Genomic DNA, 23,290 nt, shown 5'->3' with positions numbered 1-23,290 from the left:
CAGTGAGAAAAAAATAGGCATCTCAAATCTAATAAATAGGGTTGGAAAAGAAAATGCTGGCAGAATGAGGACAAAATAAAGGAGAAAGCTGGAAATGAAAAATGAAACATGGAGAAGAAACTAGAAGGCTGGGAATATATATAAGAAATGCCCTAATGGGTTCATCCAGCTGTACTTACCTGGCAAGGGACAGACTGAGATCAAAAACAAAGTCTTTCTTACTGGGTAAGACTTATTCTTCACATTCCAGGTATGCTGACTTGCATTTCCCCAAATGTTGAGAAGTTGACTACAGAATTTGTAATGAATGACTGCATTTACACCTTTAAAATACAGAGCAAACAGGGCAGTGGTAGAGGGAGATACAGATTAGGAAGCGTGTGAAAGCCTGATCACTATTGCAGTCATTTCCCCTTCCACAGCCTCAGCACCTACATTTTGTGCTCTTTAGAGACTGGAGGGGCTGGGACAGCTCAAACCTACACTCTGGGTGCGCCAGAGTTTCATACAGTGGCAAAATGACACATCCTGCCTTGTTTTCTTGCCTGTCCTAATGTTGTCTAGTATTTTAGCAGCTTTTATCAGCTGTCACTGCACCCTGCAGCAATGGCTTCAGAGAACTGTCAGGGTGACTCTAAGGGCTCTTCCTGGAACTGTAACTGCCAGTTCCAAATCAGTTCAGCATCATGCACAGATGCCATACATTAGGATCTCCTTTACATGCAGTATTCCTTTCTTCTTACCAACACCAAGGATCCTATTGGCTCTCTCCTTCATGAGTCCCTTCTGGAGTTCTATTAGGAGACGTGTAAGCCTAAAGAGCTTAATACATTGTATACAGTGTAGTGGGAGGGTGAGAAATGCAAGAGAAAAGAAAAGATGGTAGGAAAACATTAGGTTTTATTATTATTATCTATTTCCATGTTAGTATGTGGCATTCTGAGATTGTCTGCATAATGTGAATTGAACTCATTTATCAGTGTATAGGTGCACAACTCTACCATATAGTCTCAAGTTACTGTTTGTGGTAATAATGCAAAGATAGAAAGCATTCTGACTTGCTTCCATTACTTGTTTTTATCCCTCGTATACCCTGTAAGAACTTTTTAATTTGAAAAAGTTGCTGTAAAAGGATCAGGAGATTTCCTTCATAATTCATATTACTTAATCCACACCTGCCAATAAGAAAAGGCTGCAACTCTAGAGAAAAAAATTAAGCGTGTGTCCTTAAGCTCTCCACTAATCCAATCAGTATTGTTCACAGGTACACAGTATACAATGAACAGAAAAATGGAATGGCAAGGAACAGCTAAAAAAGAGACCCTCTTAAAGAAGGCTTTATGTCATTTCAAAGTTTGTCTCTCTCTTTTGAAGCTGCCAGTTGCTCTTACATCCATCTGTTTCACCACTAGAAATTGATTTTGAAGGGCGACTAGTCAATTATGAGTATAGTCTAATTACAGGTAAGGAACATGACTTCTTTCCTTACCGTTCCTTGACCAAGACCTGCCTGATTACTTGACCTGGCATTCTCTACCAGCTGGGTCAGTAAAGGTGCAGTGTTCATCATGTTTGAAAACCAATGAAAAAGAATGCCTCATTCTAAAAGAAATGTTAGTTCATAGCTGGTTGCCTGAGGAAATGATGTTTATGCTCTGCCATGTTCACATACAAGTACACACATCTGTATCTCTTCCGAGAACTTTTGAACCTGGGGGCCAATTTCAATGGAACTAGATAGGGGCAAGATACAGAGGAAAGCTCAAACTGTTTTTTGAAGATCGGGGGCTGCTGAAAAGAGAGCTCTGATTACATCTTCAGTACAGAAGGAAAGGAACAAAAATCCACTTCTCTTTAAACAGTGAAGAGTTCACACAGTGGAGAAACTTTAAAAAAAATGCAGTTGGAGATTGATCTTCATAGACAAACAAAATTCACCTACTTTCATGTGAAACCCATCCTCTTTCATTCAGGTGTGCAAACACTGTTCTGTGTGCTACACCTGAATTTTGCAAATACAGAGTGCTCTAGCATACGCGAGATTTCTATGCTGATTTAATATAGAGTGCTGTAAGTTTTCAGACTTCTTCAAGGTTGGCTAATGACCTTGTACAGTACTTTTGGAAAATACTTTTTTACAGTGATTCAAACTGTGCAAGTCTGTCTTGATCCAAACATCGCTGCTTTTTACTGCAACCAAAATACACTTTTATTGCCCCAAATATGGACTATTTTCAGGCCGTAGAATTTGCACACCTTCACAACACGGTACAGGTTGTCAGAAATCTGGTAGGCCTCTAACATTCTGTTTTATGACCTAAGAACAGTTCATACTCATCTTCTGCATCAGTATTATCCTCCAGTTCAGAATGTGACTGACAAGCAGCCCAAACATGCAGTGGATTGGGGAGGGCTAGTGGGATCTGCAAAACATTTCCTTCCTTCACATAGGCAGTGTCTTTTTTTTTCTTACAAAGTCCTTTTCCTACCCCTGAAACAGCTGATGATCTAAACTGTTTTCAGACCAACAATAATCCTTACAAATGAATCATTCCACATCACAAGTGTAAATATTTCTCTATTTGTATTTCGGATATTATTTTGTTATGAGATCTTAGACATGCCAATTTCAAAATTTAACCTGTGACTTTTAAATTAAACCCAGAATCTACCAAGGAGATGTATTGAGCATATAGGTGAAAATTAATAATGCCTGCCTGTGAAAGGAAAGACTACTTCCAGACTTGTGGATGAAATTCATCCTCACAAACATATCTGCATATATATTGCTTGATGGTTATGCTGTTGGGAATTGGCTGCTGATAAACCTGGCAAACTAACGCTCATATTTTTTCAAGCTCATTCAATCTGAACATGAGATTAGTCACAACATAGTTCTCAAAAGTTTTAGCAATTTTTGACTTATGGGTGTATACTCTCTGCTTCTGTTTGTTCTGGTACAACTTTTGACAATGCAGATCTGCATATAGATCCTAGTTCAGACAAATTCTTGTTGTGCAACATAAATGGATGGCAACATTCATTTCACTCCTCCTTGCACTGAATGTGGACAACAGATACATTTGTAAGCTTTGGTGTTCACTTCTTGCCAGCCTAAGCAACGAATGCTACAGCTACAGCTGTTGAAAGAAGTGTTTGAACTTTACTCCAGAATGTAAGAAGGAAGGAAGGAAGGAAGGAAGGAAGGAAGGAAGGAAGGAAGGAAGGAAGGAAGGAAGGAAGGAAGGAAGGAAGGAAGGAAGGAAGGAAGGAAGGAAGGAAGGAAGGAAGGAAGGAAGGAAGGAAGGAAGGAAGGAAGGAAGGAAGGAAGGAAGGAAGGAATTGGAAGTTAGGCCCATCAGATAAAAAAAGAAACTACTATGCTCCATCCTGGAAGGTAGGAGAACCCTGTAAGCAGGCTTGATGCTAGAGAATGAAGCACTTCTCCTAAAGAAAGTTAATTCTTTGTTCGTTGACTTCTAAGAAACTGCCTTCTCCTGATGGCAGCTTAAACTCACTTTCTTCTCCCTGTTCACTGAGACTGATTGTTAACAGAAAAATTGTTTACAGGCAGGTCCCCCCAAAACACAGCCAACTGCCTTCCGAATTTCTCAAAGTGTTTGTTCCATAAGAATATTTCAGTGCAAAGCTGCCCGTGCTCTGTATTCCTTGGTTTTGGCTTCATCTGTCACATCCAGATGTGATGTCCAGCACCTGGCATTCAAAGGGAGGTGAGACACTGTGAAGCGACACTGCTAGAGTGGGGAAAGCATTTGCCTCAGTGATGGAATGTATCTGGTACAGTCGTTTTTCTTCCTTGTGTGTCTTTGTATCAGTTTTTCCCGCTAGCTTCTAATGATGAATCTGCGTGTTATCAGATGACAATTAATTTTCCATACATAGGTGAATACTCACCCACATTCGGAAACTTATTACTGAGAGGCCTGAGTGGTACTCAGCCTGCTCATCTCACAAAAGGAAAAAAAATGGCTGCTCAGGTTACCCTGCGTGAAATTTATAGAACTGCAGAACCATAGAATATCCTGAGCTGGAAGGAAGCCACAACAATCATCAAGTCCAACTACCAGCTCCATATAGGACCACTGAAAATCAAACCCTATGTCTGAGAGCACTGCTCCCAGAACTCCAGCGCTGGTGGCCGTGCCCACAGCCCTGTGCAGCCCGTTCCATGGTGAGACCCCGTGGTGCAGCCCCTTTCCCTGACCCCCAGCTGCCCTCCCCTGACGCAGCTCCATGCCGTTCCCTTGGCCCTGTCGCTGTCACACAGAGCAGAGCTCAGCGCTGCCCCTCCGCTCCCTGTGAGGAGCTGCAGCCGCCATCAGGCCTCCCCTCAGCTCCTCTGCTCTGCGCTGAGCGCACCCATGGAACAGACGATCTAACCGTGTTGGCTTTTTATTGGCATTCCAAAGTGATGCTGTTTCAATGTTTTTAAACGCTTGCATGGCACAGAGTGTAACCTCATGGGAACATCTCTCACCTTACACGTTACCACTGCGCAGATTATAGGCTTAATTATTTTTGACAATTTTCTTCATTTTTTCCTTCTCAATTTGTACGGAGATAGGAACAGGACATTCTTGACAAAGTGTCCATCAGACAATTCTGCTTTGACAGGCTCTTCTTTCTTTTTTTTTTTTTTTCTGTGTTTAAGGAACAACTGTGTAACTTACCTTTGTGTTGACGAGTTTTAAGAAGTTGTGTGTGTGTATGAAACTACTACAGCAGAAATGAGGGATGCTCTGAAAGTAATGCCTCCTATTTTATTACATTGGCCCACAGCGTCAGAGGCAGATGCTGTGGTATGGCAGGAGATGTCAAACCTTCCCACCGACATTCCGTTCCATGTTGTTGCCATACGACAGATAGCAGCAGAAGGGCAGTCCTGACACAGTGGCATCTGATGTGGAAGAGCATACGAAGCAAAGGTGTGTCACTGAATTCCTCCTGCGGAAAAAATGGCACCTACTGACATTCATTGATGCTGAATGTTGATGGAGACCAAGCAGTAGATGTGAGCACAGTGAGGTGGTGAGTGGTGCGTTTCAGCAGTGCTGACAGCAACAGAGGCACCTCTGCAGATTGTTACAAGCGTGGCATGCAGGCTCATGTCTATGTCTGTTGAAAACGCATAGCTAGTGGTGTTGAAAAACAGTGTTTTGTAGCTGAGAATTCGCTCTATTAAGTAGTGCCGTTGTGTTCTTGGTATATGTAGTAGTTTCCATGCAAATAAATGAGACATGACCTTTGCAGAAACCTGCATACTTTGGAAACTGCAACAGTTCCCAGCTAATTCCTACAGGACACAACACTCTTCCACAAGGCTTCTAACTCAAAGCTCAAAAAGCACACCCGTGTGACTCGCAGCTATCTTCTGCGGGTAGTTTTGCGTGTGTGTGTAACGTAAAAAGCACAGAATGAAACCTGGCAGGTTAAGCACTCGATGTTTTGACATTCATGGGATGTCTCAGACATTCCTTTGAGTGGTTTTACGAGGAAACGACCCGTCACCTGCCCAACTGGATGCGCATCAGAGCACTCTCAGAAGGCTCCTTTAATTGGCTGTGGGAGTGCTGTTTCACCAGCAACAAAGCTGTTTCAAACACCGCTCCAGATACAACAGCCTCTCAAAGCCAACATCCTGCTAGGAGAAAATTCACTCTACCCGCTCCCAGACAAAGCTGCGGAGCTTGGGCACAGGGACCGTCGCCGCAGGTAGGGCTGCAGGCACCAGACAGCAGCGTGCAGCTGACTGAGGAGAAAACCTCCCCTCCCGCGTCTGCCCACGCACCGCCCGGAGGAGCCGCGGGACGCTCCCAACACCTGCGCCCGGCTCAGCCCGCCCCACCGCGGGCGCTCGCAACCACCCCGCGGAGCCCCCTCCCCGCGCCATGACGTCATCGCACGCCGCGCCTGCGCACAGCGCGCCGACCGACCCTCCCCGACCCCTCGGCGGGGGAGGGGGCGTGGCCCCGCGAGCGGCGCGGGCGGGGAGAAAGGGAGCGGAAACCAACGCGGGCCCCCCGCGTGCGTGCGTGTGTGCGTGCCGCGCCTGCTCGGCCGCGCGCTCGCACCCGGGGCGCCCGCCCCCGCCGCGGCCTTTGCGTGACGGCGGCGGGGAGCGCGCGCGCGCGCGCCCCCGCCCTCCCGTGCGGCCAGCGCCTATCGCGGCCGCCGCCGCCGCCTCTCCTCCTCGCGGCTGGGAGCGGAACCGACGGCCGCGCCGGCACCTCCCCGCCCCTCCCCCTCCTACTATTATCCTCCCGCACGGTGCGCGCTCCCCTAGCCAACCCCCTCTCCTCCCGCTCCCCCCCCCTCCCCGGTGCCTCGGGAGCGCGCCCGCTCGGCGAGGGAGGGATCGAGCCGGCGCTGCCGCCCGCCGCCGCCGCCTATCCCCTCCATGGAGCTCGCGCCGCCCCGCTGAGCCGGAGCCGCCCGCCAGCCCGCCGCTGCCGCCGGGGAGTAACCGGGGGAGGGAGGGGGGGGTGGGGGGAGGAAGGTGGGGTCGCGGGGTGCGTGACACGCGCGGCGGCCCGAGAAGCGGAGAGCCCCGGCGGTGGTAGCGGCCGTCGGTTGCGGCCGTCGGTTGCGGCTGTTGGCGCTGAGCGGCGGGGGAGCGCGCCGCGCGGTGGGGAGCGTGCCCGCGGCCCCCCCGCTTCCTTCTCCTCCTCCTCCTCCTCCTCCCCCCGCAACCGGGGCCGCCGCCTGACGGGCGGACCATGGCCGACGACGACGTGCTGTTCGAGGACGTGTACGAGCTGTGCGAGGTGATCGGCAAGTGAGTCCCGCGGGGAGGGGGAGGGGGGAGGGAAAGGAGAAGGGAAGGGGGGGAGAGCAGAGCCCCCCAACCCCAACGCGGGGATGCTGTGCTCGGCACCCACCTGAGTCGCGGTGCGGGCGGTCCCGGCGCGCTGCCCGCCGCCCTGAGCTTGGGGATAGGGGGTTGAGAGGGGGGAGGGGGGAGCAGCTCCGGTGCTTCCTCAGCCACCATGATCCCCGCCCGGCCGCCGCGCAGCCTGGCGCTGCCCAGCCCTCCTGTTCTCCTCCCCATCCCCGGCACACCCATCGTTGGTTGCCTACTGGGGAAGGATCGCCGTGGATCCACCTATCGCTCGGGTGGCCGTACCAGGTGTTGGCTCTTCCCGAGCCTTGGCGCACAATGAGCGGCGTGTTACTGGCGGTGCCCCTGGCACCCCGTGCTCGCGCGGATCTCTGCCTTTCCTCCGCTCTCCGGCGGTGCGTGAGGCTGGGGGAGAACTTGGCTTCTCCGGTGTCCTTATGCAACTGTTACTGCGTGCTCGTGTCAAACCTCGGAGGTCGCCGGCATTCCCCGTCTGCCTGTTTTGGGCCACGCTCCTGTAGGCTGCACGGAGATGACAGCTCTGTGCGTTACCACACCAAGAAAACGCAGAGCATCCCCCAAATCAGATGGCGCTGAGCGGGAGCTGAGCTCCCCGCTTTGTATTTTCGTGACTGCCCGGTTTCAAAATCCTTTTTTGTTTATTCGTTGTGTTCCACACGCCTCCTATGGTTGTGCTTGGCTTGCGTGAAAGATGTAGCAGTGTTGCTGCTTCCCAATTGTCTGTGTGTGTCTGACTGAGCAGCTGAGATTGCTGTGGGAGCCTTAGCGTGGCACTGCTCTGGGTGCCTGCAGCTCTTTCTTCCTGAGGATGAATTCTACAAGAGCGGCGTTCCCTGTGTTTTGATTATAAACAAAGAGTTTATCCGCATGTATTCTCCCTCCCGCCCCCCACCAGTGTGCTTTTCAGTCTCTATCTGCTGCTGCCCGCTTTCAGAGCTCAGGCTAAAAATATTCTGGAATTAATCTTTCCTGAGGATTATACTAAAATGCTTGTCTTGGACTTAGCAGGTTACTTTGTTGTCAGCTGAAGTTTCAGTACTCTGCTCTGTCATTTCACATGGTATTACCACCTTTCCCCAGCCACAAACAACTTTTAAAAATAGGAAGCTTAGAGGGCCTTGCTTGCTGTCATAAGCTGAAAGCTCTTGTCGGTTGTTCATGAGGAGCTTATGTAGCTGAGAAACAAAACTGTGATGAAACGTGTTTTGAAGATGATTTTTGGCATGCTCCTTTCATAAGTGGTTTTATGCTAACCGCTGCAGTTCACACACTGCTTCCTCAGAGCTGGGTACCTTTAGAAAGAAGGTGAAGTGCTTCTGCTTGGCAGGACTGCGTGTGCCTTTAGAGGATGGCTCATTCACAGCCATCCAGATGTTGGTGCAGCTCCGATGACTTTTGGTGTTGTGATATGAGAATTTTGAAGGGATCCAAGGTTCAAAACCTGTGAATTGTGAAGCTTCCTTAGCTGGTACCTGAGATTTAATTATTCTGGATGTGTTGTGATGTAACTTGATCTAACAGACAAAGCGTTGGGTTGTAGGAGCATGGTGCTGCTAAGAGCACTGTAACAGAACAGGGTGGATCACTGAAGATAGCAGTGGTGGTGGGAAAGGGTTTGTATGCGGATGTTGTGTCCCTCCTCTAAACAATAAACTGTACAGTTGTATAAGTAGCATTCCTGTTTCTTTGCAGTGCTACACAGGTGAATTCTGAGGAATCGGGGATGCAGCATCTTTATTTAGCTTTCAGATTTTTGATAGCACCTCGCTCATCTTCAGGCAACCTGGAGAAAGACTCTGTAAATCTGCTTTGAATTGCTACGTATGCATCTGGCTAAACGTCTTTCAGTGAAACATCAACTAAACGCCTGCACCTTCCTGTGATTTATTATTGATTGATTGAGTAATCTGGTTCTAGCAAATAGCACATCCGGCCCTGATTTGTGTTTTAGGTTCATGAAATATTAAAGTATATGATTTATCTTTCCTAAATGGGTAGTTACCACTGTCGTTTAAAGTAGTAAAAGGTATTTCCAGAAAAGGTGTGGGAAAGAGATTTTTGAACTGTAAAATAACTGAATATTTTGTCTGACTTTGTAAGAGAAATCTCAAAGTTCCCATACAGTCTACTTGAGAAGTAAGTCCTCTGTGGGAGTTTCCTTACTGGTAGTATGTGTTCCTATTTGTTGAAGCTTACTCTGAACTTTTGAATAAACTTTAAACAATTTTAAATATGATAAACTGATAAGACTTATTTTGTATAAACACAGTGATAATAGCTTTTTGCTGGAGTGTGGAACAGTAGCTGTAATAGTATATGAAAGAATTGATTGGAATGACAGAGTGATGAATTGTTTATTATGTGGCATTTAATGTGTTTGAGTTCTGCAAGCATACATTTTTCATTCTGAATAGATAGAGGATAAAAGAAAAGCCAGGAGGGATTGAGAGAATTTCTAATCCGTGTTTCCTTTAGAAAAAAATTGAGGGCAATTTACATTTGCATACCCTTCCAGTATTCCAATTTCTTTGCTGAATGCTGTGGAGAGATAAAAATTGAGTAATAAATCCAATGTCTTGTTAAACTTTTTAAAGTGGCATCTGTGACGCTAATGTTAGTCATGTGGTTTTACTTTACCAAATGTGTGATGTTCTGGGTTGCTGTCTTATATTCAGAGTTGGCTGGCACAAGCATGCTTCAGTGCAAGAATTCACTGGGGGCTTCTAGCTTGGCCTTCAAAAACACAGTAGTATATCTGGGAGTAAAAGACACAAGCCTGCCTTGTTTATTTTTTATTCAAACTTGTTTCCAGTTAGCTTTGAAGGGATTTTCCCTGCGTTGATGAGAAGTACATAAGCTAAAATATTTAAGGCTTCCATTGTGTTGATCAGAGCATGCATTTGATTAACAGGCTGCAGATAGTGGTGACAGGTGTACTTCTTTTTCATTGAAATTTGCATTCAGAGAACATTGAGTGGTTCTCAAAACTCTGTGTTGGTGTAGGGCTGAAGCACCTTGGGTGAGAATTGTTCTTATAACTGAAGCTCTGTGTAAATGTAACAGAAGTCTTCATTATACTGAAGACAATGTCTGTCTTTAAGCTAGAACAGACAAAGTTGATATTGAACTTAGAAGTCCAAAACATGACTTTTATGACAGATACCTGCTTCTGAGAGGACTTTATCTCACATTGATGGGTTTTGCTTACTGCACCTATTAAGACTCACGTTGGTTAATGTTAGCTTTAGAGGGGTGCTGTAAAAACTGTCTGATCTGCCTAATAATAGGATTGTGTGTTGCTTCAGTATAGTTTCCTACGTTTATATGTATCTCCAAATTTTGAAGTTAGAAATACAATGTGATAATGTTGATAAGAGTTTCTGTTTATGTATGTGTGCATTGGTCACAACTGAAATCCTTAAGTCTTCATCTTGATAGTCACGTGAATTAGTTTTTTATCTAGCACAAGTGGGCTGTAAATTTGTACAGTTATTGTGTGTAGTAGTGGTACAGTTGCTGGCATTTTTAGTACCCAAAAATAATGTAATAGTTGATGCTAGTGCTGCGGTAGTTTCAGGATGTTCTCTGCAGTATGTCTAGGTTCAAGTTAGTTGTTCTCTGCATTACATGCTGAGGATTTCAGTTTTTCATCCCTCCCTCTTCTGTGCTGGGCTTCTCTGCTTGGGCTCTTCTCTCTGGTGAGGAGGAGGAGTTTTGAGTGTCTACGGTCTGAAGGAGTTCCTCTCTTCTCCATACTGGCAGTGCTGGAACATGGATGATGTGAGGGAAGGGAGGGTGGGATGACGATGTCTTGAGGCAAGTGGTGGGATTTTAATACAGGGTTGGTTTTTTTTGTTTTTTTGGTGTTTGTTTTTTTTTTGCATTAAATTATGGGGGCCTGTTTCCCATTCTGAGGGGATGGGAGGAGAGTGATTGTGGTTTATCTTGAGCTGTTATCTTGAAATGGACATGCTTTAAACTTATATCCCAGTCAGGATGATTAAGAAAGTGAGGAGAGATCTCATGGACTCCGTGTCCAAGAAATGGAAGTATGGTGACAGCAAAACTCTCTCGAATGATTCTTATTGCTTCAGTGATACAGTACATCAGCATTGCCTCTGTTTTCTCTGCATGGCAGTGAGAATAATACTTTTGTCTCAAATGTGCTTTTTCTCTAGTGCACTGTTGAGGTTTTGCATCTTGTGTAAAACCAAAGGATGTAACTGCTGAGCATAATTTTGACAAAGCAAAGAAAAGCATGAAACAATTGCAGTGTGTTCTCACTGTTCAGAAAGAGGGAGAAGGAAGGGAACTTTTCAGAGTTATGGAATGCTGTCCGATTTAGCTTTTTAATTCCTTAGTGCTGTTTGATGGAGTGGCGGCATTGGTGGACAAGGGAAAGGACGACTGATGTCATTTGCCTGGACTTGAGCAAGGCCTTTGACGTGGTCCCCCACCACATCCTTATCTCCAAATTGGAGGGATATGGATTTGATGGGTGGACTACTCAATGGATAAGAAATTTGTTAAAAGGCTGCAGATAGAGAGTGGTCATCAATGGCTCTATGTCCTGGTGGAGGCCAGTAATGACCAGTGTCCCTCAGGGGTCTGTCTTGTGACTGGTGCTCTTTAACATCTTTATCAATGACATCGACGCTGGAATTGAGTGCACCCTCAGCAAGTTTGGCAGCACCAAGCTGAGTGGTACAGTTGACACGATAGAAGGAAGGGATGCCATTCAGAGGGACCTCAACAGGCTTGAAAGGTGGGCCCCGGTGAACCTGATGAGGTTCAACACAGCAAAGCACAAGGTTTTGCACTTGGGCCAGAGGAATCCCAGGCATCTGTACAGACTGGTCCTTGAGAGCAGTCCTGCAGAGAAAGACCTGGGTGTCCTCATGGATGAAAAGCTTAACATGAGCCAGCAGTGTGCCCTTGCAGCTCAGAAAGTAAATGGTATCCTGGGCTCCATCAGAAGAGGGGTGGCCAGCAGGGACAGGGAGGTGATTTTCCCTCTCTGCTCTGGTCTTGTGAGGCCCTGTCTGGAATAGTGCATCCAAGTGTGGAGCCCCCAGTACAAGAAGGACAGAAAGCTGTTGGAGAGGGTCCAGAAGAGAGCTATGAAGGTGATCAGGGGGCTGGAGCACCTCCCCTACGAAAACAGACTGGGGGAGCTGGGCTTGTTCAGCCTGGAGAAGAGAAGGCTGCAGGGTGACCTCATTGCAGCCTTCCAGTACCTATAGGGAGCCTACAAACAAAAAAGGAGAAGGAATCAACTCTTTGAAAGGGTAGATAACAGCAGGACAAGGGGAAATGGTTTTAAGTTGAGGGAGGGGAGATTTAGGTTGGATGTCAGGGGGAAGTTCTTTACTATGAGAGTGGTGAGGTGCTGGCACAGGCTGCCCAAGGAAGTGGTGGATGCCCCGTCCCTGCAGGTGTTCAAGGCCAGATTGGATGGGGCCCTGGGCAGCCTGGTCTAGTATTGAATGGGGAGGTTGGTGGCCCTGCATGTGGCAGGGGGGTTGGAGATTCATGATCCTTGAGGTCCCTTCCAACCCTGGCCATTCTGTGATTCTGTTTGAAATACTGGTGTTCTAATATATGTCCAGCTGTTTTCTGTGTTAAAGTGTTAAACAGGTTAAAATGAATGTGTGGTTTAAGTGCGAGGTTATAATGTGTGTTGCTCTAGAAAACTACCATACACAGTTGCTGAACTATCTACTTACCTAAGGTATTGTGCTACAGATTTTAACTGTAATACTGACCTGGTTCTGCTTATGAAAGTCTATCCAACTGTAGCTGAACACAGGGTGGAATTAAAATATGTGGTTGCAGAGTTAAGCATTTGAATTGGTACTCTCGTCCATTTTCTGGTGTTGTTTTGATAAGCAGCTTCTTTCCTCACATGCATCCTTATGGTGTAGACAAGCTGTGATAACTGGGAAGTAGAGTCGTTTTTAGGAGGGGAATTTCGTAAAGGAAAGTATACTGAGATTGTGCAGGGGCTTTGCAGATATGTTTTTGTGCTTTAACACCCAAGAGGTGGAAGCTTTGAATGTAGGAGCAGAGGAGCAACAGCGTGCAGAGTAGTCCTGAGTAATTTTAGGCGGTGAGTTACTTGACATATGACTTACTGGCTCCCAAAATTCTGTAGAAGCTGTCTTGGAGAAGTCATGGGACAAGAAACTGTCTTGATTTGGAGATCTGCTCAGTTAATTGCTTAGTCTTTTTATTAGCATAGCTCTGTTGCCTTCTAGAATGGGGCCTAGCTTTTAGAATCCTAGCAATCCCCGACTGTCTTTTCAGTTAAAATGCAATGGTTTGTTTTAATGAGTGATAGAGAAATACTAGGAGAGGAAAAATCTGTATTTTATGTCAACAGCCACTTATGTACTTAGTCCTCTGTTTGATACACTGGCCTTTTTATAGTCTCTTATGTAGATGTCATGACAATGAATGGTAATTGAGCAGTATTAACTGCTTATTATGTATTAACTGCTTATTATATTGTGGTGTTTTCAAAGATCACTTTTCAGAAGGCTGTAGTCATATTAAATATGTCATCTAAGGAATGGTGACTTCAGAATTGAAAGGGGTTAGTGTTAAAACTAGGTATTTCGTTCCAAATTATATAGTTAATTTTAAAAGTAAATCTTAGGAATTCTCCTGAGAGTGAATCTGTTTTTTAATAAACAGTGTGAAGATGTAGATACACTACGTATGGTGTATGCATGGATAAAGTTCACGGCCCTAGTAATTTCAGAAGTTGGCCTGATCTTTTAAGATACTGTACAAGTCAGATAATATAGCCACCTACAGAACCCCAAGAAACACTTTGTTTTTCTTTGTCTTTATCAGGTAAGTATATAAAAAAATACCTAGGTAAGGACACCCTAAGCACAGGACAGGAAAGCCTTCCTTTCAAAGTCGCTGTAAACTGAAATGTGTTTCAGAGTGTAGGATCACTGACTTGTTTTAATAAACTTCCGCTGTATTTGTAGCAAAGCGTTGCTTCCTGGGAGATGCCCAGTGGTGTCCCATTCTGTCTCCCCTGTCAAAAACAGGAAGGCACAGCAGGTTTGTCATGATAGTGCAAGCCCCATTTTTATCCACAACTTCAGTTTTTATTATAAACATGGCCAAATGAGGTTTGAAATAATTGTTGGAGCTTGACAATGAAGATGTTTGAATTATAATGAGGGTTTAACTTTTTTTTTCCTTCAATTTATACAAGAAGCAGATGTATCCTTTCAGAGAAGCAGCTAGAAAACCATTGCAGGATCAATGCAGGACTGAGAGAATCAAGGACTACTTCCTAATGTAGTTTCACATGACAGAGGTGACCCCCACCCCCACTTGGTTAAGATATGCCTTGTTTTACTTTCACATCTTTGTGCTGGAATAGGGTAGGAAGGTGTAGCTAGTGATTTACTACACACCTCCTGTCTTTTACTGCAGTGTTCCAGGTACAAGTAGGACTGTACTTTTTTTCCAGGCAGAGGACCTGTCAGTATTTTTGTCGTCAATGCTTTGTCAGTTTTGTATTTTGACTCAGTCTTTTCAGAAACTAGTAGTTGAAATTTTGCCATGTGAAGGCATTTGATGCATGATTCTTACGCACTCAGAACAGTCACTGTATGTGCCTTAAGTTCTGAAGAAATCATAGTCTTCTAAATAGCATTAGGTTAGTTTTTCACATGGCTCCTGCACCTGTTTCTTTGGCTTTTTGATGGCATGTTAACTGAAGGTAATCCAGTTTCCTTTTTGACAGCCATCCCTCTGTTCTTTGAATAGTGTGCCTGTAGGCAATTGCTCCTCACTTTTAACATTGAGAAAATTTCTAAGACTATTTGAATTAATACAACTCTGAAGAGTTTGCCTCTGAACAGAATGTTCAGAAGTGAAATACCAGGTATATGAGTACCTATTCTGGCTTAATAGGTGTTCTGTGTTTCAGTTCAGTATTTTAGGAAGTGCTTAGAGCTAAGCTGAAAAACTGCTTGTCTCATCAGTATCAGTTCTAATGTAGCTGAGATTGAGTAACTCTTGTTGTTTTAAAGTGTGTCTTCCTAGGGAACATGTGGTTCTTCATTGTTAATTCATGGTTAATGGTTCTTCATGTGGTTAATTTGGAACTTTGCTTAAACTCACTGTTGCCAGGGTTTGGAAGGTAGTTCACATTTGGATATTTTTGACCCAAAGAGCTCTAGAGGTAAAGAAAAAAACTGTTTGTGTTGTGAGGCTGAGGCTTCTCAAGTGCAGTGGCTTTTAAGATATTCACTGAGTACCTTTGTATGTGAAATCTGCCTTTAGTCATGTATCTTCTTACATGGGTATGTAAAGCATCCATTTTTATTTTGCGCCTTCAGGATTTAGTATGGGCTCTATCAGTATTTAAGCTGTTGTAATGAGGAGGGGAAAAAATGCTTTTACAAAGGTGGTCCCCAGTTGATAACATTCTGTCATCACATTTGGATGTTCTAGCTAAAAAGAATGTAGGTTATTCTATCATTTTCATCCTCCTCTAAGATAATTCTGCAGTTGCAGCTGCAAATTGAACTGTTAGCTGGCTTCTTATCTTGGGATGATTTTTTGTTTGTTTTGGCCTCAAATGTTGTTCCTTATTCTGAATGGAGGGAAATAGTTCTGAACAGCAGAAAAGCACTGACTTGTTTTAGTGATCCTTACAAGTGTGTATGTGAAGAACCATTATCTCTCTCCCCCACAGCATAGATAAGGGAAAGATGATACAGAAGGTGGGAGTGAGGATAGCTTAGGAAGAAGACAAATGTAGGGAGTGCTATCTTTTAGAGATAGAATCTTTCCTGAATTGGTACTGATCTGACCTAGTAACTTTTCTTGGAATGGAGGTTTGCCAGGGATAAACTTGAATCCGACAGAACCAGATAGGAAGAGTTTGGATGGGTTTACAGCAAACATCTTTGGGCCCTTGGGTGAGGCACTGTAGGAGTATATGAGTGCGATTTCTCTGATGCGAGTTGGATTAAATTTCCTGTTGCTGGGAGTCTTGCTCTCTTCATGTGCTTCCATTCCCTGCTGCATGATCCCCTCTTCCTCTGTGCCAGCTTTAGCACCCGTCTGATCTGTATAAGCCAGATGTACTATGAAGTTAGGTCATTTGTTGGGTGAGTTATTTTTCTGTCGGCTTTACTTGCTCAAACTGACCCACAGTGCAGTAGCTCAAGGTAGAAGATGTAGGAACAGGTGTGCAGCATTTCTTCCTTCCCCCCACCCTTGACATCAGTGAATACTAAGTTAGGCCACATCATTAAATACTTCAGTGTACATCTCATATTTTTGTTTTTTGAATACTTGAATTAACTCCTTGATGCATATTAGCTTATGATATGGGTAGTTTTATAGATGCTCTTCAAGTGTTGTGTTTTGTTGGGTCCTTTAGGACTGAAGTATTAGCAGTTAGAGACATAACTTGCACTCTGAACCCTAAGTGTGCCCAGTGTTTGCAATTCCTTTTAATTTTATTTAGAAAAACAAACAAACAAACAAACCTGTTGTTTCTGGTTCTGATATGCTTATGTTTGAAAGAACTCATAACATGGGTAGAAAAAATCAAGGAATTTAAAACTAAGTTTTCTTGACCTACCTTTTTTCAGATTTGGTTTTGCTATAAAGCTAAACTTAAAATATATTGTATTGAACAAAAACTTGGTCTGATTAAAATACTTGCCTGCAAGGGAGGGAATTCTGTGTTACAACATCTAGATCAAATTTAGATTGAAAAGTACCAACTTCTGCTTACAGAAAACATTGTTTTCCCTTCTTTGTACCCCAAACTTTACTTTGTTCCTGCAAGCATCCTCATTCCAAAGCTTTGGTGCTTATAGAAATGAAAGCAACAAAGGGGGCTTTGAAAACTGAAGGTCAGACAGAGTTGTTCTGCTCAGTTACAGCTATTAGATTGTTTTGCTTTTTCCTTCTTGGAAGGAATGGTTATCTTTTGGCAGGATTTCAGGGCTCTTCAGCTCTTAAGGTTCAACTGTCTTTAAAAGCATAAAGTAAACAGGGTGCTTAAAAATGTCAGGAGCTTTTTCTCTAATCTTAGATCTCAAGTGTGTCAGGTTTTTTATCAGTTGCAGGCACTTCTGATTGGAAAGTATTCAATACTTCCTAGCTGCCATTGAGACAGAGTACTTTCTGAACTCTTGCAGATATATTTTCTTTTTCAGTTTCTTGATTTCTTACTTGCTTGAAGTTTTCAGAGATCTTAATTATCTGTTGCTCTGCCCATTAGGAATGTTTTGAAGTAGATTGTTGGCTGTAAAGTTGGCTTCCATGTGTTATGTTCAAAATACAGTTCTCTTAGAGTAGGAACTGGGAATCAGATTTCTTCCCTTTTTTGCCTAGTGAGCGTGATTGTGATGGATGTTCCTTTTCCTTTCTCAGTGATCTGGTGAATTTAAAATTATTCCATAGTAAGTCATCTGGGAGTGCTGATAATGTCTTTGTCTCCCACATCTTCAAGCCTGGCGAATGCTTCTTCAGGCACTGTGTTGGAGGGAAGGATTTTTCAGTGGTGCAGTCTGGTTGGAGGCCCATAGCTAGCAGTGTTCCCCAGGGATCGGTACTGGGTCTGGTCCTATTCAGTGTCTTCATCTGTTACTTGAATGAAGGGATAGAGTGCACCCTCAGCAAGCTTGCTGATGTTAGAAAGCTGCAGGCCAGGCTGGAGGGTTGGGCAAAGAGGAACCTTATGAGGAAAGGCTGAGAGATCTGGGACTGTTCTGCTTGGAGGAGACTGAGAGGGAATCTTATCAATGCTTATAAATACCTGAAGGGTGGGAGGCAAGCGGTTGGGGCCAGGCTCTCTTCAGTGGTGCTCAGTGATGGAGCAAAGGGCAATGGGCACAGACTGGAATGCAGGAAGTTCCACGTGAACGTGAGCAAGAAGCTGTTTACTGTGCGGATGGCAGAGCACTGGAACAGGCTGCCCTGTGGAGGCTCCTTCTTTGGGGATATTCGAAACCTGTCTGGACTCCTTCCTGTGTAACCTACAGTAGGGAACCTGCTTGAGCAGGAGGGTGGAGCAGGAGGGTCCAACCCCTTGGATTCTGTGATTCTTTGACTTGAATGTGTACCTCCCAATTTCCAAGTGAATTTTCTAACCATTTTTGATATGTTTTTTTAATATGCTTGGCTCCTTATGTCTTAGAATTAAATAGCAAACTCGGATGCATGGAGTTCAGCAGAGAGATGAGATCAGGAAACTTCTGTGATTCTTTTCCTGGTTGTGTGGTTTTTTTTTTTTTTTTTGTTTTTTTTTGTTTGTTTGTTTTTGTTTGTTTTTTTTTTTTTTTTAAGAATAGATCTTAATTTCCTATATTGCTTATGTGTTTTTCGAAAGCTTCAGATCTTGCAGAAAGCTTTGAGTTGAGAACTCTCTTCCTGATGCTGACCTGCCAGTCTGTCAGCAGTTGTTACTGTTGCAAAGCCAAGGAAAAACGCAATTATACCTCCCTGCACTGTGGTTCGGATACATTACATGGCTGGAGCATTCAGAGATGGGTGGTGACTTCTGGGATTATTGATGCATCGTAGACTTAAGTGTGAATATTTTTGTCGAAGCTATTTAAAAATGCTTTTTCTGTTACTTGCTAAAAACTGCTCTAAGATGTTGCATTTAAGGAGAGGGAAGGAAATCCTAACTGTAGCTTATAATTGTACTTTCTAATGGATTTTCCAATTTTTTGTCAACTGGAAAAAAAAGAAGTAACCTAAAATATTTGAACAAGGCTGTAAGAATTATTCAGAAGTTTTCTTTTTCATTTAACTTCTCTTCCCCTCAGTTGGTAGCTTGAGACTTTGCTGCCATCTCTAGTTTCTTGAGGAAATTCATCTTGATTGCTCTTCACTCCTACATTTTGATCAGTACTCGTAAAGTAAGAAACTTAAGCCGGTTTTCATGAGTGACCATTGTTGGAAAAGATTATTTTTTTCCTTTAGAAAATTGGAAGGGGTTTCTCTAATGAGAAATATCTTGTGCTCTTCCCTGCCTTGTCTTCATATACAACAGTAGTTACTGAGCAAAATTTTAGCTCTTTAAAGATATCTGCTAAAAATTCATGTCTTAATCCTGTTCTATACCTTAACTTTTTAATTGTAGTCTATTTTCTGTATCTTTAGTTTGCTTTTGGACATGAACATATTATCTAGTGCTGACTTTTAAATGTATTTTTATTTTAAAAATCTGGTTTGTTCTTCTTTCCCCTACTCCTTTGAGTGCTATCAGAATATTTGGGAGACAGAGACTGTATAAAACAGAATTTTACTTATAATTTGAGTGTCATTATACCTTAATGTTTTAATAGTGTCTCTGCCTGTTTTCATTTGTTTAGCAATTCATGTTTTTATTACAAAACTCTTTGTTAGCTGTTAAGGGTTCTTTCAGTTTGTTGGCTTGTTTGTTTTCCCTCTACTTTGCCTTATATCTCTTTGCATCAATCCTTTTATATGTTATTTCAGTGTATGTGCTGGGAGACACTAAGATCCTGTTTAGTTTTCTTCAGACCTGCTGGCTTCCTAGCAGACTGTAGGATGTCTGCCAATCAAAATGTTGCTCCCATGGAAACTGCAGTTTGCTGCAAAACTGAACTGCAAACTTAGCTTCAGTTTTAAATTTCTTGCATCAAGACTAAAAAGAAACAGATTTTAAAGAATTGCAATTACTTATTGGAATGCTGTAATAGAAGTACTATCTTAGCATATAGCTGAATCACACTCGGGAAGTGAGCCTTCTGCTAAGAAAGCCAGAAGAAATGAGGACACTGGAAAACATGAAATTATACAACTGTACATACTTTGTAATGCTGTAATTCTTCATTGCTGCTGTTCTTTTCCTTCACTGTCATCTTTGTTTGTTCATCACATCTTTCTTCCCTTTATCTTCTCTTCAGTGTTTGTGCTTTGCAGCCTGTTCATGATGTGGCTAGGCCAGTGAGGGTAAATATGAGTAAGGTATGAATTTCAGAATCCATCAACAACTTTTCATGCTGAGTAGTCTAACATCTTTATTCCTTCCTGCAATGCAAGACTGATAGATTCCTTTCTGTGTGTTCAAGCAGCAGCATCCTTTCTCATCCAGTCAGGTAATAGCAGTCATCTGCTCTTGTTATCCCATGCAATCAGTTAGTTGAATGCAGTTTGTTGGTAATTACCTCAAGTGATCATTCTCTGGTAGCTGAAAACAAATTATTAAATGCAAAATCTAGAAAAACAAAAGCCCAGAACTGCCTATTAGTCTGTTAATCATTTCTTCTGTAAAAAGTAAAGGTGTCAGGAAGTGAATTAAAGAACTTCAGTTTTCAAAGCAAAATGAGTTTAATGGACTGCTTTCGTGGCAGTCATCTTTTTATCAGTTTGCTTAACTGCACTTAGATATGTGGGTTATTGTCTGCTGTTTTCCCCTCCTCTTTATCTAGTGAGGATGTATCAAGCTGTAACCCAGTATGTAGTTTAGGAGCGTGCTGTATACAGTAAGTACAAACTTGCTTCAGTCTTTCCTATAGACCGCGAATATTAATAGGAAAAAAAATAATCTTTTTCACATCTTTCACCTTCATCGAATTGCTGCGGATGTGGGGATATAAGCGACTTGAAAAAAAAAGAAAGTTTATGTTTTTCCTTTCTGCTACTTTTACTAAGCTGCTGCTGTTCTGCAGATTAACTCTTGAGATCTCAGGAATGGAAACTTGCGTGCCTACTGCCTGTGTTCAAGGTCCTCTTGCTTCCAGAAATGCAAACCTGCAAGGGGAAGGAAGGTTGCATCTCCAAAATCTGAAAAAGTAGCATGTCTTCTGTAGTGTTGTATTTGTTCAGAGGAAAAGCTTTACAATAAGCTCATTTGAAGGACTGTGATACTGCCCTGTTAGTAAATCAGCTTACATGCTATTTGGAAATGTGTTGTTTATAAACTATAACAAAGTAGGCTGCTCTTTAAAGATGTGCAAAAACCTTTTGAACAGCATTCTTTGGAGCGGTTCGAATGTGCTAAGTCTAAGTTCACATTTCGCCAAGTGCTAATTAAGTGTTTTTCTTCTTCAGAGTTAAGACCCTAAAAAGCATGCAGAAGTCTATGTTCTTGTCTGCTTTAATGGATATGAGCTAAAATGTTATGGTCAGTTTATTGCTCAGAAAACTGGCGTATTTAATGCATACAATGGGAATGAGAAAATGGTTAGATATGATATAATTTGAAAGCCTTTCATTTTCTTTATGGGTAGATATTGATTATTTCTTTTCACTTATAAATATTTTTAATTGTTTCAGGTGTTTTTTATATTCTCCCTGGTCCTATTTCTCATTAAAGTATAATTTGTCAGAAAGGAGTGTGGCTTAGTATTAGCAGGCTAGTAATTGGTAATGTAGGTATGCCAATATTTATGGTGGTGTTTTTGACTGTTGGCTGTTTTTTGTTTGTTTGTTTTTGGTTTTGTTTTGTTTGTTTGTTTTTAATACGAATTTAGTGCCATTCAGAATGGACTAAAGAAATAATGCTTTGCTTCCTAATATCAAGTTGGGAATGAGTTGCTCATTAAAATTGAGTAGCACATTCTCCTCCATTAAAATGAGTTAAAATGTTTTTCTCCAATTTACTTCTTGTCACAGTCAGGGTTTTGGGTATTATGATCTTGGATATGCTTGTGAGAGATTGGATTTGTTGATGACAGATGGAATACAACTGACCAGAAGGGGCAAGAATCTTATGGGAAGCAAGCTAGCTGGACTGATCACCAGAGCTTTAAAGTAGATTTGATGGGGGAAGGGAAGAATTTTTAAGTGACAGAATGTTTGAGGAATGCTGTCACTTTATGGAGTAGCAGGGATAAATCTCAGATTTTTTACAAAGGATCTTAGAAGCACTCATTGACAAAGGTTATGTGGTCAGTGTTCCTGGAGGAACTGGAAACCATGGTCCAATTAGAAAGCTCTGATTTAATTGCTGTTACAGAAATGTAGTGGGACAAGTAGCATGGCTGGAACATAATGATCAAGGACTATGAAGAGAAAATTTTCACTCAGAGGGTGATAAGGTGCTGGCATGGCACCAGAGAAGTAGTAGATGTTCCATCCCTTGAGGTGCTCAAAGCCATCAGGCTGGATGGAGCCCTGGGCAACATTATCTGGCACCTGATGTGGTAGTTGGTAACCCTGCCTGTGGCATAGATCCTGGAAGTAGCTGGTCCTAAGGGTCCCTTCTAATCCAAGCATTTCTGTGATGTTATGGTTCTGTGACAGAGTCTAGAGTAGTAGAACATGCTGGCATTAAAACTTTGCAGTTGTCATAAAAGGAGTTTATTTAAATTACAGTCCATGTTGATCACATAAATAGTTTATAATGCTTATAGAGCATATGAAAATCTCACATTCTGTGAAACGGCCGTTATTTCCTTATGAAGGAAGTTCACAGCAAATAGTGGAAGATGTTCAAAATACATTAATGATGCAGATCAAATTGATTTAGCTTTTTCAGAAAAGCATTGCAAATAATTATTTCTACAGATGTTTATAGTTTTAGTAACATATATTTATATGTAACAAACTTTAAAAATGAAATTGTCAGCTAGTGTTCTTTCAGATGTCTTCCTTCTATCTTGTGGTTTATTTGTCACTTCTTGTCATCATTTTACAGTTTTATACCTATACTAGACCGAAAGGAACAGAATTAAAAATTGGGATTAAAAGGAGTTTCATCTCTCCTTCCTTCCCACCCTTCCCTCTTTTAAGTTCTCCACTGCATTATTCTTCAGGGCTTCTGGCCAGTTTTGCAGGTACAGTGCATTTACTCTTCAAACCTTCATTTTAACCTGGATGGAAATCGGGGAGCACTGTGTGAACAGACATGTATCTTCATTTAAACACTTAATCCAGAAAAACAGTTGATAACAAAGAAAATTGGTTTTTTTTTTGTTTTTTTTTTTTGTTTTTTTTTTTTTTTAAGAAGGAGCAGATGATAACTTTTTTTTTTTTTTTCTCCCCAACCTCTCAGAGATTCATTTTCTACTTCTCAGCAGAATATGTGGTTGTGATATGACGTACTTTGGAGCTGGAATATACTAATGTGGGAAGGGAATCACGGTTTTGGCTCCTTTTCAGTGACGCTACCTTATTGATGTGCAGAATGTGTGTGATGTATGGATTCTGGTTTGTCACAGAGGAGTGTCGTATAATAAATGGATTAATCTGCCCCTCGAGTGTCCCATGTGCAGAATTTTATGTGAACCAGGCAACTGTCTTCTCTGAGTGATTTAAAAAAAAAAATAAAATAAAATCCAGAAAGAGGAGAGGAAGGTAAAAAGAGTAAAAAGAGTAGGAGTTCACTAGCAAGTTTGGATATGCATATTTAAAAAACAAAAAAAAAAAAACAAAAAAAAA

The 23,290-nt window shown here is 42.7% G+C and overlaps 1 protein-coding gene across 5 annotated transcripts in view; it reads left to right on the top strand.

The window, feature by feature from the left end:
• Positions 1-6,737: 6,737 nt before the first annotated feature.
• CASK (calcium/calmodulin dependent serine protein kinase) overlaps positions 6,738-23,290 on the top strand; it is a gene marked incomplete at both ends in the record, with an annotated part of 194,195 nt that continues 177,642 nt past the window's right edge. For all 5 annotated transcript variants that reach the window (XM_079549783.1, XM_079549780.1, XM_079549782.1 and 2 more), the window contains one exon: positions 6,738-6,796. In XM_079549783.1, the coding sequence (XP_079405909.1) occupies positions 6,738-6,796 (59 nt within the window). The remainder of the gene's footprint in view (positions 6,797-23,290) is intronic.

The sequence above is a fragment of the Tetrao urogallus genome (assembly GCF_951394365.1).
Source record: "Tetrao urogallus genome assembly, chromosome: 1".
Classification (NCBI taxonomy): Eukaryota; Metazoa; Chordata; class Aves; order Galliformes; family Phasianidae; genus Tetrao; species Tetrao urogallus.
Note: the sequence above shows the minus strand (reverse complement) of the source record. Positions and strands in the feature narration are given on the sequence as shown.